The sequence below is a fragment of the Vipera ursinii genome, assembly GCF_947247035.1.
Source record: "Vipera ursinii genome assembly, chromosome: 4".
NCBI classification, from domain to species: domain Eukaryota; kingdom Metazoa; phylum Chordata; class Lepidosauria; order Squamata; family Viperidae; genus Vipera; species Vipera ursinii.
In genome coordinates, this window is record NC_139514.1 from 59,900,973 (window position 1) to 59,916,242 (window position 15,270).

Below are 15,270 nucleotides of genomic sequence, written 5' to 3' on the forward strand. Positions count from 1 at the left end.
GACCCAGTGCCTCTTCTGAAGGCAAAAAATATATAAGACTGGGTCTTATTTTCAGGAAAACATGGTACGATAGGTTTTTTGTAGAAACTATCCTAACACACACATTTCTTCCTCAAAGGAGAATAGTTGGAAAATAGGCAGAGAAATTTAATAAATATTAATACTATTACATTTCTATCTATTTCATCTGAGGTGAGAATTTTGTTGAAAGAAATGAAAGTGGATGTACAGTATATAACATCATGTTTTTGCCCCTTTATTATAATGGCAGTAAGAGTTGGGTGTGTCAGAAGAAATATAAAGGCTGAATACAAGGGAATAGTTGAAATGTATATGGAAAATAAGGAGAAGACTGAGGAAGTTGTGGTTAGATGGAATTAATAGGATTAAAAAAGATCTTTAAAAGAAAAGACATTGTATGAAGCAGTGTATGGAGGTGGAAGCAAAGATGGTCACAAAAACAGAAAGTTGTGGAAAGGTATAGTGAATGGTGATGGTGTACACTAATTTTAGATATGTTTCCATTTTTTTAACCTCACATTTTTATTTCTTTGGATTGCTATTTCTCATTCCTTTTCTATAACTCTCTGGAATATTACTTATTGCACAAAGGAAAATTATTTTAATACTGACTACTAACTCTGTTCAGGCCTTATTTAAAATGGAAGGGTTATTACTTTGTTGGCTGATGTCATTCCAATGACACCGGCTGCCTAAAAAATTCACCCATTTTATGTAAATGATTTTAGAAGACATCTTTATTAGGAAAAGCAATACTTTTACATGAGACATTATAGCCCTTACTGAGATGTAAACCAGTGTGATTACTCTTGTACAAGCATTTATACTAAGTGCACAAATGCCTGAAGAGAAGCCATTGCCATTAGTGATGCCAGCCAAAAGAGAACATGGCAAGTGGTCCAGAATCTTAGTCTTTAAGGCAGTTACAAATGGAAGTATAGATCAAAGCATCACAAAACCTCTTTTAACACTCTTCTGAAGAATCAAAATATATGTGCTTGAATATAGTTAATATCCATTCATCAGTTTTAACTAGTGTTCATTGTAACAAGGAGAAGCATTTTAGAGACAAACCTGACTATTCCTACTAAATGATTTGCTTGGTTTTGCTATGCAGTTTCCAAAAATACTTATTTTGAGGGAAAAATTGTCAGCATTTCTTGCTGTAATCCATTTTGTTTAAGGTAAAGTATTTTTCAAGCCAGACTTCTGATGATTTCACGGATACATTTATGTAGTTTTCTTGACAGCAACACAGAAGTGGTTCACCTTTCCTTCAAGCTCTTTCCTTGACTTCCTAGTTTGCTATTCCTTGTAGGTTTCCCACTGTAATAGAAATCAAGACCAATTCTCCTTAATTTCTGAACCTAGATAAAGTCAGTCCTGTGTTGCCATCTGCTTAGACAATCGATTTTTATAATTAAGCCATTTATTAGCACCACTTTTAATAATAGAAAAAGTATGCACGACAATAATACCACACATAGTATTATATACACTCACGCTGAAGACTATTTTGTTTCCCCAAATGTAGGGATTCTCACAGAAAAAAAAACAAATTTGGAGAGTAAGAATTAGCGCTATACAGTAGAAATATTTGAAACATCAAGTCGCAATAAAGTGCTAAAACGTGTTAGGGTTCATTTGCTTCTACAAAGGGAGCATATACTCTTTCTCTTTTATTTGATGTTAACATGAGGTACTGAAATACTATTCACAATGTCCTCGTACTGAGGAGGAGGATCCAAATGATTTGCAAACTCATTTCTCTCTGTGCTTCGTTCACCAGCAACTTCCTCATAGGATGGTGGTGGTTCAAGGTTTGACAACGGGATTGATAGGAAATCCACAGGTCTCTCTGTGTAGCTCAGGTACACTGGGGACCGTCCACTGCCTTCAAACATTTCTTCTTGGGGAGAATGAAGAATGCTGAATGCCTGAGGGATGGGATTTCTCCCATCAGGAATGGCTCTGTTGCCTGTATCTTCCCTGCTTCTGCTCTGTGTGTACATGGATTGTCCATGTGGTTTTTTTTTGAACAGGCATCTCCATGTGACAAATACAATAAGAACCACCACCAAAAGGCCAATGATTAGAGGAAACGTTAGGTAAAATGGGTACCAGTTCTGTCCTGCCTGATTTCCTCCATGGAGTCCACTGGTGTAGTCTTTCCAAAATTCTGCCTAAAATAAATAAATTGTGGGTTATTGTAATCAATTTTTAACCTACTGGTGCTATAATTATGGTTGTTTGCCATTAAGTTTGATTTTGTATTTAGATTATAGCAGTATGTTTGAGTGACAAGTGGAATAAAAGTATTTGAAATAAAAGAAAGCAAAAAAAAAAAGAACAAAGAAAAATGAGTTCCTTTTTACAAATTACCGTAATCTCTAAAAGGAGGAATTTAAATTGGGGGATCTCTAAAAGTCCATCTTTTCCATGTTAGAATAAAAATAGCTGTACATTCTGATCAAGAAGATAAAAACAATGGAATCCTATTAGCCTGCTGAAAGATCATTCTGGGATGATTTAGCAAAAAGGAGCTGACTCAGAGTAAGGATCATCTAGGTCCAAAATTTAAAGTTTCATATTTTTAGCAGTTATTTTCTAGCCTCATTCTTTAAGACAACACAATGCATGGCTTAGCTCTAATGCAGTATGTATTAAAATATTATATAAATTAAATATATGAAGAGCGTTTTACATTTTCAGTAGGTAACGTACCGTCTTTTCATCATTTTCAAATGCTTCTCTTGCCTCTTCTTTATCACAATGTTCTTCATAACATTCACGCTCGATGTTTCCTTTTTTAAGTTCTTCCAAAAGTCCATTAGCCCGTGGGTATCTCTTTAAGACAGAATTGGCCTTACCCTCTGTGAGGAATACTGCAGAAGACAAGGAATTACTAATACTTACAAATTAAGAAATGTATGTTCAGGATATTAAATCAATATTCTGCAGCATGAAGATGTGCTGTTTGTGTCTACTTGGCAGCAAAGTTAATTCTACAGCCAGTTCAGTTAATCAAACTGAATTCATCCTAAGGATGAGAGTAGGTAGTAAGATTTAAAACAGCATCAAGTAACATGTTTCAGATATTTCAGATATAAACTCATCCTATCTCTGTAAAGCTTGAATCTATTGGATTATGCAAACATAAAAATGTACTATACTCATAAATATTTGGGGTTGTTTAAATGCTGGAACTAACCACATAACAATAAAAAAATGATTGAGAACACTTAAAGTCTAATTCCTAAGTGTTAAAATTTAACAGACAATTAGTATACAAACATCCAACAGAGCATGCTGAACTTATGTGTGCTGTATTGCTTACTTTAGGCAGGGATAGTAAAGAAAGGCAGCTTTCACAAAACAAAACAGGAAGTATTAGCACCCTAGTTGTCCTATATTCAATGCTTTTCTCCATGCTGGAGGAGAAATAGTGGCATGTATATGGAACTTGGGGCTGGATAATAAATAACTATAGAAAACTTTGGGAAAAGAACCTATGTGCAGCTACAAATAATTTTCCCTTGATCTGATCTGAAAATGCTTAATTAGTGCCAGATACTGGGAAAGTGGGGGGTGGGGGAAGGGGGTTATCTTGTGATCTACCCATCATGGATAATACACAAATTAAATTTAATGTTAAAATAATGATGCAATTCCTGTCAGGTTGAATTGTTGGAATGGAGAAACTGATGCGAAGAATCTTACCCCTGAAATACATATATGCTAGGACTAGGTAGTTAGGCATGCAAAAAAAAAATTCACCCACAAAGATAAAAAGTGTACAGCATTACTCATTTTCCAAAGTGAATGATCAGATAGATAATATGCACTTACCACTATCCATGTTTAATACTTTTCTCTAGAAAGTGCTGTAAGGAAAAGAGAAACAAACTTTTGTTAATGGGATAAAAAAGTTTTAAATCAAGAAGTAGTGATTATGTGGCACAAACTGAATTACAGGTTAATCTGATAATGCAGATATTACTATTTCTATTCTTAAATCTCATTTAATGTGACTATGTACATAAAACCATCATTTCATTTTAAAAAATAAAGAAAACCAAGCCACACTTTTGTCAAATCTGTGTTTCACATCTGAAATGACTGATTAATGATTTCCATTAATAGAAAGCCTTTGAGTAGTTCCTGGGTAACAATGCATAAGACAATTTTGAACCAGAACAATCTTATAAGATGATTGGTGCCCTTAGTTAAAAGGAAAAAAATGAATTGACTGCGCTGAATTAACAATTTAACATGTTAAGAAATGTAAATAAAGTTTATATTAACTATTTCTCATCTGTTTTCAATTGTATGGAATGTTTACCAGACCTTTGGAATACACAGGATGGAAAAGTATTGTTTCAGAAAAGATTTGTTAGTTCAGAGGAAAGAGAAAGTGTGAGGAATATAAAATAATCCTGCCTTAATGTTATTTGTAAGTTGATCTGGAGAATTACTTTGGCAGATTTCACTAGTCTACAAATTTTGGGAAATTATCAACCTCCGAGATAAAGTATGTTAATTCTTCCATATTTTGAATAGCTGAATTAGAAAACAGGTGATAAAGCTGCTGGTTGGCTAAAGTTTTCAAGATATTTCACAATAAAGATTTATACATAGGCAAGTATATTTGCCTACAAGGGAGGGAGGGGTCTAATGATCATGATACCTCGTAACTTCTCAACAATGAAAATGGTACCACATGGAAGTGTATAAATTTATCTTCACTTTGAGACTAAAGATTATTACCTAATTGTAATTTATTGTTGTTTTATTGTAAGATACATTTGTCTTAGTCAGATCTACGCATCATACAGTTACATCTGGTGGCTTGTGAAAGTGTCATTGCCTAACATTTCCAAGGAACAGTTGTGTGATATTTTCCCTCAGAAGCCAAGATGCCACAAAACCAGGGTAGATTTTATTTAAATGAAGTCGATTTAAATCACGTTTAAATCACTAGTAAAAAGGCTTGATTTAAATCAACTCAATTTAAATCATAATTTTTAAAGATCAACTGTCATCTCTGTCCCACAGTGGCTCTTCATCTGACTGGCTGTTGACTCACCAACAATCCCATTCACTTTAATGGGACAGCTGGTGATGCGGCAGTGACACAACAAGGTGAGGGACGAGGCAGGCAGCAGGTGAGTGGATGCCCGCCAACAGGCGCTGGCTGCCATGATGGATCTGAAATGACAGCTGCTCTTTAAAAATAAGGACTCATTCTTGCTGGTAGTTAGAATCTTTAATATGATGATTTGCAAACAAAATGAAGGTTTCCTATTTAGAATAATAAAGTGTCAGGTTAGTAAAACAGTAATATGAGAACCAATTTTAGGTTAATCACACATAGTTGGAAAAAAACTACCGGTACTCAAATACTTTTATTTAATTAAAATATTTAGAGCCTGGTATAGATACATTTCGCTTCAAACAATCATAGAGTTTGTAGTGTACATAGATTTGCAAAACAAAGGGATGAAGTAATATTCCTGAGCAGATACCTTCTGCTACATTTGCGGCAAGGTTACATTTGCATCTCAAAAGTGCAGTATGACCGCAGTGGTAAAAAAAGGCATACCACCTATATTTTGGATGCAATATAGGGGATCAGGACAAGTTGCATTACATGTGCAACTTATCTGCATCATTGGCTAAAGAAGAAGAAAAAGTCCATGCCTTTTGCAGTTCCAATGGTGTGGAGGGAACCCACCAATTCATAGTAGTGACGGCTCTTTTTGCATGGTTCCCCCAATTGCAAAAGGGATCTTAAGAAAGAAGTAGTAGACCATAGCATATTGAAACATTCCATCTGCACTGGTCCTGTACCCTTTATGGTGATGACTTGCCAATTCCAGATCCACCAGAATCCTACTCTCTAGATTCAGATGATGATGAAGGTGATGAATAGGATAGAGCTGATCCGGGACCGTTGATGTCAGTGGACCCAAACTTTAGCCCACTGTATGCTCCTCCTGAACCACATCTAATTTCACACAGTGAACTAAATGACCTGGTCAGGGATTTGGAATTGCCTAAGAGTAAGGCAGAACTACTGGGCTCCAGATTACAACAGTGGAACCTTGTCATTTAATCTGATGTTAGAGCTTGTCAGTTTTTCATGCAGAAAGCATGAAAATATTACATGAAAAGCCAAAAAATGAATGAAAAGTTATGTTACTGATATCAGTAAAAAGATAAATTTATAATGATTGGTGTGGCACCATTCTCATTGCTATATCACATTTTGCAGAAAAGTTATGGAACATAATTGCACATCCCCCTCATAATTTTGAATTATGCTGTGACCCAATTCTGGTAAAATTAAGCTACTTTTATTTCCAAGATTTTCTCCTTGTAGACAAGTGTTTTCAAGATTCTGTTATATTATTCAGCTAGCAATGAAAATCATTCCAGCAATCCAAGGGGTGTTTCGATTTCTGGAATGATCTTCATTGCTAGTTGAACTTGGGGCTGGATAAGTTTCCTGAACTTTCTAGGTGTGAAGACCTTGACAGACAAAAGCATTTTCACCATGTAATAAATAAGCTCACAAGAACACACACACACAAAAAAAGTAGAAGTTGCAATGGACAATATTGAAGTTCACATTCTTATTTCCTGATATTAGGAACAAGAATGTTCTTTTAAATGCTATTAATTTTCTAAGATTGTTAAATATTTTTAATGTTTTAAGTAGCAAAAAACTAGTTCTTTCTGGAGAGAAAAAGAAGTAAATTACAAACTAGATATGGCCAATTAGTATTTCTTAGTATTATCTTCTACAAAATCTTATTTCCCATTCATCTGGAACAGGATCAAGAATTGATTCATCTTAAAATACTGTGGCTGAATTATGTATCAAACTATGCTAGGGTTTTCCAACAAGTCACACTGTGTTAAGCAATAATGTGAAGTATTGATTTAGGTTCATGGAATGAACTGATACAGAAACAGCCACATTACCACTTAAAATGATGTGTTAACTTAGCTAACTACAGTGGTAGCTTAGTAATCAACTGCTTTGAAACTCATTGAATTTGGTACTCAATGCATTTTGATGCAAAAATTTTGTCCCAGTACTCAACACACAAGCTAGAATTTGGCTGCCTTGTGACTCATACATTATTCCTTATGAGAAAAATCTGTTTGGTACTCATTGTTTTTGGTACTCATCATGCTTTCCGGAATCAGGAATCAATTAACAATGAATACTGAGGTACCACTGTAATTTACACCTTGCTCCAAAAATTGAACAAATTTAGAAGGATTAAGAGGAAGTAACTGGAAGACACTGGATGGTTTAGGAAGAATTAATGTAGTTTATTCTCTTCCCTGCCATTTTTTACAAGCATACATAATCCATTAGAGAAACTGGTACTGTATCTCCATGGCAAACTCACAAATGAATTTAGAATTAAATGGCTTAACAGCTAGTTTTGTTAAAAAAGAACTTCAAATATTTACAGTTTTTCTTGAGACCATGCACACTATTTAACATCATTGTGGATCTCTAATGTAAAGCAATATTAAGACTTATTAGATTTATATTCTGCCTTTTCTCTGGGAGTTCAAAATGGTTTAAAATGAATAATAAGAACATGAAAGCAAATTCTTACAAATTCACAGATGGACAAAAAATAGATTGAAAAACAGTATACACATATTTATTGAACTTTTTCTTTTTAATTCCATCAGATTCAAGCAAAACCTTAAGCTTTGAAATAAAACAATCAACATTGTAAATATAAAAAAGGAAAATGCTGTATTATGAGTTTTTGCTGTATTATGAGTTTTGCTGTATTATGAGTTTTGCTGAATTAAACAAAACCAAAAAGTATTAATTAAAACAATGAGGAAAAAAGTAGAAACTTGAGCAGAAACACATAAACACACACATAGATGAAACACTGTCTCTTTTTCTGAACCTGAAGTATACTGTTATAAGACGTTTCTTAATCATAATAATAATAATCCCACCTCCTTTACATGGATGATTTGAAGCTGTATGGAAAAACACCAACTGAAATAGTATCACTGCTCAACACTCTCTGTACATACAGGCAAAATACTGCAGCTAAGCTTGGACTTGACAAATGCGCCATCCTCACTATCATGAGGAGAAAAACAGTGAAAACTGAAGGAATCAGGATGCCCTATGAAATAACATCAAGAATCTGGATAAAGATGACATCTTTCAAGCTGACAATGGAAAGCATACTGAAATGAAGGTTAGAAGTGAATATATCAAGAAAATGAAGATCTTAAAAGTCCAAACTCAGTGAAGAAAGAAAAAAAGGGCATTTGAAGAATATCTGAAGGACAGTGAAGAAGATGGACTGAAGCTAGTACACCATGAAGTCTTACTGAATACTAGAGTGAATGAACAGGCCTACAAAAAAAACAAAAACCCAAACCCCCAAACCAAAGTAGGCAAAGGAGTTAACAATAAGGCCTGGCATTGGCTAAAAGCAAGAAAATGGAAGAGACAGAGGAACTAATTCTGGTTACACAACACAAAGCCTTAAGGACAAATGCATATAAAACCAGAATTGAAAAGACAGCAACAGAAAGCAAATACCATCTCTGCAAAGAAGTTGAAAAAGCAGTGGACCACCTGATTAGCTGCTGCAAGAATACCACATAAACTGATTATAAAGGAAAGCATGATAAAGTAGGAACAGTGCTATTATTTGCCTGCACGCAAGAACTGTTGGGACCACAAAATAGACAGAGTAATAGAAAATGAAGCTAAAATGCATGGGATTTTAGAATTCAAACAATCATCTGCCACATAACATCTTAACAACTGTTAAGAAAGACAAAAAGTCTACATAGTAAATATGGCAGTACCTGGAGAACAGCAGGAGAAAGAACTGGAGAAAATCACAAAATACAAAGTCCTGTAAATAGAACGTAGCAAAAGAAAACAAAGATAGTACCAACAGTAATAGGCACCTTAGATGGAATCCCAAAACAGCTGGAGCAACACTTGAATACCACTGGCATTGACAAAACCACCTTCAGTCAATTACAAAAGGCACATTTATTTGGAACAGCTTACATCCTGTGACAATACCTTTAATATTATTGAACAACAACATCTGCCTATTCCATGTCCTTGGGAAGGATTCAATAAGTGGACAAAAATGCTAAATCCAATCTAAAACAACTGGTTGTGCAATCAATCATAATTTAATAAATGTATATGGTGTCAGATTCCCAAAGGCAGTTTACAACTATTGAAAACATTTCAGAACAAAAAAAAAAGATCATTCAAAACCCAAAACACATAGAAGAAGAAAATGGGCAGAACAGAACAAGACAGAACAAGGACAGCAAAGAAAACTAACCCAGAGAACAAAAAAGAAGAAAGGGTTTGCAATAGTGGCAAATATCTGTAGCTGTGAAGAAGGGTGAAAGTTCATTCTCTGAGCTTGTGGGTTGGTTTCCGAACGTTTCTTACCAGGCTACGTAACATCTTTGCCTATGTTTGCCTATAAGGGAAAAATCCAAATTCCATGCTTGGGTATATCTTTATCAAGATCAAAGTAACATAAGAAAGTGTACAAGGATCTGAGTAGTTCAAAACTGTCCACGAAACTATTTTTTTAAAAAATGATAAAAGTCCAAAAATTAAGTTAGATGTTTTAATCAATGAAATCTCTGATATAAGATCAGTACCACCATATAATTTGTGCCAACTGAATTATTAATGGCATTAAGATTACAGGCATGGAAACTTTTTGGATCCTGTCCTTCTTTGGCTGTCATGGCACATTCTCGCTGAGAGTGACTAGTTCAAAGTCGTCCAATAAGTTTGCCCCAAAAGGATGGACTTCATCCCAATACATCTAAACCACTACACCATGGTTTGAGTGTACATAAATTGTATACAATGAATATATGTGAAGAGAATAAAATATAAATAATGCTGAAAGTACAAGTGTAACATTGATTTACAATAACCAGTTTCTCATAATATGGAACTGACTGGATTTCCAAATTATTTCTAGGAATTTATTATGTAAAACCACTATTTTTTGCAACAGAAATGTAATACCTATTTTAAAAATCTATTTAAAAGATTTTTTAAAAAATGTCTATATGTGATTGAATAGGCTTAAATGCTCAAAATGCAGAAAACTGTCTCTTACACTTGTCCACATGTTTAGTCCTGTTTCACACTACAAAACACAGGCGCTTAAGCAAGTTTAACATGTTTCTTGAATTTTAAAAAGACACACATGCCCTTTGATTCAAAGTACAGATTGTACATGTGTACTGACATAAATAAATCAAATCATAGCTTGTAGCAACTACTGTCAATGACTACTACACCAACACATTAACAAATCTGAAAATTAATTCTGAGACTGGTTTGAAGCATTTGATGTAGCCAGCAAAAATGCAGCCTGTTGTTGACAGACGCCACGAAGAAGAATAATAACACCACCACGTATGACCCGGGGCAAACACTACAAAAGAGAAAACACTAAAAGTGAAACAGCTTTCCCCAGCAAATATTCTCCAGTTGGACTGCTACTCCCATCATCCTGAACCAACGCGGAAGCGGCGTGAAGAAACAAGAAGCCATAATGGAGGAGTTTCCTGCTAAACTCGACAGGATTGGATTGCAACACGAGTGAGCGATCAACGCCGTGAAACTGAGAGAAGTTATTTTTTTTTAAGGTCACTTCATTGGGATGAACGAAGTTCGAGGCCATCTCCACTCGAGAACGGATAAAGTCTAGACGTTCCCCTACATTTTCCCGCGTCTGCTTTAAAATTAATCGTTATATTAAGATTAATTTACCACTAAGATTTATGTGCATGCAGTTCCTGTCCCGAACGTTTTTTTTCCAAATCCTCGAACTTCTTCTCGTCGCGGTTTTCTGTGCCTGGCTTCCTAACATTTCATTTACTTCGGAAAAGGGCTGGAGCGCATTTTCACAACCAGATTACCAGTGCTACAAAGAGCCGCTCACAGCAATACCGGGACCAGCTTCATACACCGTATCAGCACGAGATGGCTTTGACAAGCAACGTAGGGTCTTCTTCAATACCGAGAATCTCCGGACCTCAAGCTCAGATTGGGGCGGAGGGGGGGTGCGCTTACGTATCGGACTATCCCATTAGGATCGCAAGCGAGTCCATCGGCCCACCGAGGATCTCCAAGCACGGGAAGCCAAGCTTGACCTGCCGTCTCCCTGGGCTCAGAGCTGCTAATCCAAGCCTTCGTAAAACTTTTCTTACCGCCGCTCCAAAGCAAAGCCCTCTTCCTGGGAACCCCGCCACGTTAAGAACAATTTGTTTCCCGCAGATTGCAACGCGCTCCTTTCCCTCATCTTGTCCACTCAACCCGCCGACTGGCCGCCCGTTAACAGCCCGGAACTCACCTTCTTTTCGCCTTTGCAGGCGGCTTCGGCACTTTAACTAGTACTAGTCCTTAAGCTGGAACACTTTGGAAAAGCACGCTCTGCGCATGCGTCATACCAAGAATCAACTCCACCCTGTAATTCCTAATGGTGGAGAACGAAAGAAAGCTAAGATGGGAGGAAAAACTATGCGAGAAGAGGCCGTAGCTCCGCCCCGGCTTATTCCGATTGTTTCAGTACAGTAACTCCTCCCCTGTTCTTTTCCGTTCTCCCCATATAAGATAGTTTGTGTTTTCAAGTTAGTTGAGGGTAGAAGGCAGCGGGAATGGTTTTAGAGCAGGGGTCTTCAAACTTGGCCCTTTTATGACTTGTGGACTTCAACTCCCAGAATTCCTCAGCCAGGCACGCTGGCTGAGGAATTCTGGGAGTTGAAGTCCACAAGTCATAAAAGGGCCAAGTTTGAAGACCTTTGTTTTAGAGTTTTAGGCAAAGAACTGAGTTACTTTCCTTAAAAGATAGTTTTCCAAAAACCCAACTAAAATACTAGCGAATGCTTCCTCAGTTTTACTCCTGGAAACTCTGCGCGACTCACGATAGGAATTGGTATATAAGCGATCTGACTGAGGGAAAGAATATTTTAAGATACTGGTAGGCTTTGACTTACAACAGGTCATTTAGTGGCCAAAGTTAAAATGGCATGAAAAAGTGACTTGACTGTTTTTCACACTTATGACCCTTGCAGCATCCCCATGGCAGTGTAATCAAAATTCAGACACTTGGCAACTGATTAATATTTATGATGGTTTCAGTGTCTGGGAGTCATGTGATCCCCTTTTCCGACCTTCTGACAAGCAAAGTCAATGAGGAAGACAGATTCACTTAACAACCATGCTACTAACTTAATAACTGCAGTGATTCACTTCACAACTGTGGCAAGAAATGTCACAAAATGGGCCAAAAATCATTTAACAACTTTTGCTTAGCAATATAAATTTTGGGCTCAATTGTGGTCATAAGTTGAGGACTACCTGTATTTTTTTCTGAACAGTACAGCCTCAATTATTCTTATGGCCAGCATTTTAAATCACATCTCACTCAGGAAAAACCTTTAGGACAGTTTAATTGTTATGTAATGCCAATTTTGTGAAACTAACAGCCTTTCTAAAGTTGATTAAAATTATCTAAAAACTTTGCTTAGACATCAAACAATGCTTAGTTACACTAGAAAAATTTGGGTATATTATATATTTTGAGTGTTAATAGTTAAACCATTTTTAGCTTACACTACAGCTTTAGCATGTTTTCTAAATAATTCCAAAGAAGGATACAATATAGATCAATGCAATCATGCAAAATTCAAGCTAAAATGATAAAAGACAATGGCAATACTTTTAAGGCTATGTTTCCACTTTAACCTAATCACTGAAAAAACCTATCCTTGCAAATGTTGTTTTCTGAGGTGTCCCATTATATTGGAATTTATCTTGTCTCAGCCCATGAATAACAAAGGTTTAAATTGTTCTTAGCCTGTTAATCATTTCCCACTTTTTCTGACACCACTTAAGGGCAGCCTCAACATGTTCAACATCTGTTTGTCATTCATTCCTCAGATGGAAGTCAGGTGACTGGCAGTGACAAGAAAGAGGTGTATAGTGATCAGCTAGAGAGAGCAAATTACATGCCCTATAGTTTTCTGGGCACTTAAGGATGGGTGGAGAATGCTATACCTTAATTGTGGGGAAAGGCCCCATATGACACACTATCTTAGTTCAGTCAAGGCAGTGTGATCAGCTAACTAAATCTGTGCTAATGGTAAATAGACAGGAATTCTGTAACCTGGAGGTTTGCATCACATATGAACTCATAAGATGCTGCATAGTCGATGTATAGCAAGCGATATATGTTGATTTTTAATTTTGGTCATGCAAAAAGCTTGCGTGACTGAGCAATGATCCAGGTCCATGGAAATGAGGCCTTATATTTTATGACAAACATCTTGAATTTGGCTTAGTAACACTGAGGTAGTAGATGGATTTTTAAAATGTTTGCAAATCACCCTAGTAAATTTTTGGCATTTTATTGTTAATGAGCTTCACATTTTTCTTGACCTGGACTTACCAGCATGGCCCTCAGTAAGCCCATATTTGGGATACCAGTGATAGTATCTATACAGCTTGTACTTTGCTGGCTTTTCCCCCCTTTGTCTTCATTATTCCAAATGTCAGGGTCTTTTTTGAATGGTGTGTCCAAGATACCATACAAAATTGTAAATGAATACTTTATAGTAAAAATTCTGCTTCAGGAATGGCACCACACAGCCTCCCTACTGCATAGTGAGGCCGTGGGGAAGATTGCTTGCTCTCCTTCCCAAATTTCCTGGGTTTGAGGAGGAGAGTATGTGTGTGTGTGGTGGTGGGGGGAAGGATGTGCTTCAGGGAGTAGGATAGGTCCTGAGAGGTTCAGGCCAGACATGTGAGGTGAGGAGGTGCTACAATGTCTGGGCCTGTACTAGGTTTTTCAGAGCCTTCCCCATTCCTGAGGCACCTCATGCTCCACTTAGCAACCCATGCAGTTGCTTAACAGCTTCCAGAGGGAGAGCAGGGATTGGGATCATTAAGCAAGATGATCATATGGGCACCTCACTTAATAAATGTCATTACTTGTGACTGTAATAGGCAGGCTCCATTACGGTTATTAGTTGAGGACTACTTGTAAGTGCTACAGAACAAAAAACAAGGAAGAGGACATGCTAATGAATAGCAAGGTCTGTCTGGCAACATGGACGTAGGAGACTCAGATGGTTCTTCCCCAACCATCCTCTCTGCAGTGAATATAGGCTGAAATAAAATACCTGAATCAAAGAAGTACTAAGTAATTAGTAGTTTTGTTAGGTAGAATGTATTTAGCATTGTCTTTGTGTTAGGCTGTTGCCTTCCCATATTTTCATTAGTCCCATTTTCTAAATAAACTTCTTACATCTTGAGATTTGATTTCACTGCTTTTAGAAATTAATTTCTCATTAAAACTTTCCAAGGCTATGTGGTGACACAGCTACCTCAAAAACACATTTCTTTTTAGATTTCCTAAAGCTGAGCTGAAGGGTGAAGTCCAGCTTAAGAACTCTTCAGCTGAACAGAAAAGGAGTGTTATTTTATTTTATCATGGGGAAACCTTGCACAAAGAGGTCTGCCAGAGAAGTTTTCAACTTTTAAAGTGTCAATCTAAAATTTCTCTAGTAAGAATTGTAAGGCAGCCCAGATTTAAGCTCAAAAGGCAGCAATAAAACTATACTGCTCAAAAAAATAATGGGAACACTTAAACAACACAATGTACTGTATTTAATAGTAGGATGTCTTATTTTCTGTTCCCTTTATTTTTTTGAGCAGTATATGTTGTTGTTAGTTGCGCAGTCGTGTCCGACCCATCGCGACCCCATGGACAACATTCCTCCAGGCCTTCCTGTCCTCTACCATCTTCTGGAGTCCATTTAGGCTCACGCCTACTGCTTCAGTGACCCATCCAGTCACCTCATTCTCTGTCATCCCCTTCTTCTCTTGCCCTCAACCTTTCCCAGCATTAGGCTCTTCTCCAGTGAGAGGGACTCGCAGGAGTCTTCTCCAGCACCATAGTTCAAAGGCTTCAATTCTTTGGCGCTCAGCCTTTCTTATGGTCCAGCTTTCACTGCCATACATTGCAACTGGGAAGACCATAGCCTTGACTATACGCACTTTTGTTGGCAGGGTGATGTCTCTGCTTTTTAGTGTGCTGTCTAGAATTGCCATGGCTTTCCTCCCCAGGAGCAAGCGTCTTTTAATTTCTTGGCTGCAGTCCCCATCTGTGGTGATCTTGG

General features: G+C 36.9%; 1 protein-coding gene across 1 annotated transcript; it reads right to left on the minus strand.

The window, feature by feature from the left end:
* Positions 1 to 791: 791 nt before the first annotated feature.
* Positions 792 to 11,489, minus strand: PRRG1 (proline rich and Gla domain 1). Its single transcript, XM_083362910.1, has 4 exons — positions 11,442 to 11,489; positions 3,871 to 3,905; positions 2,746 to 2,906; positions 792 to 2,204 (listed from the first exon to the last, which is right to left on the minus strand). Exons 2-4 carry the CDS (start codon positions 3,878 to 3,880, stop codon positions 1,701 to 1,703), a joined length of 675 nt encoding a protein of 224 aa, XP_083219036.1. The 5' UTR covers positions 3,881 to 3,905; positions 11,442 to 11,489; the 3' UTR covers positions 792 to 1,700.
* Between the last annotated feature and the right edge of the window lie 3,781 nt (positions 11,490 to 15,270).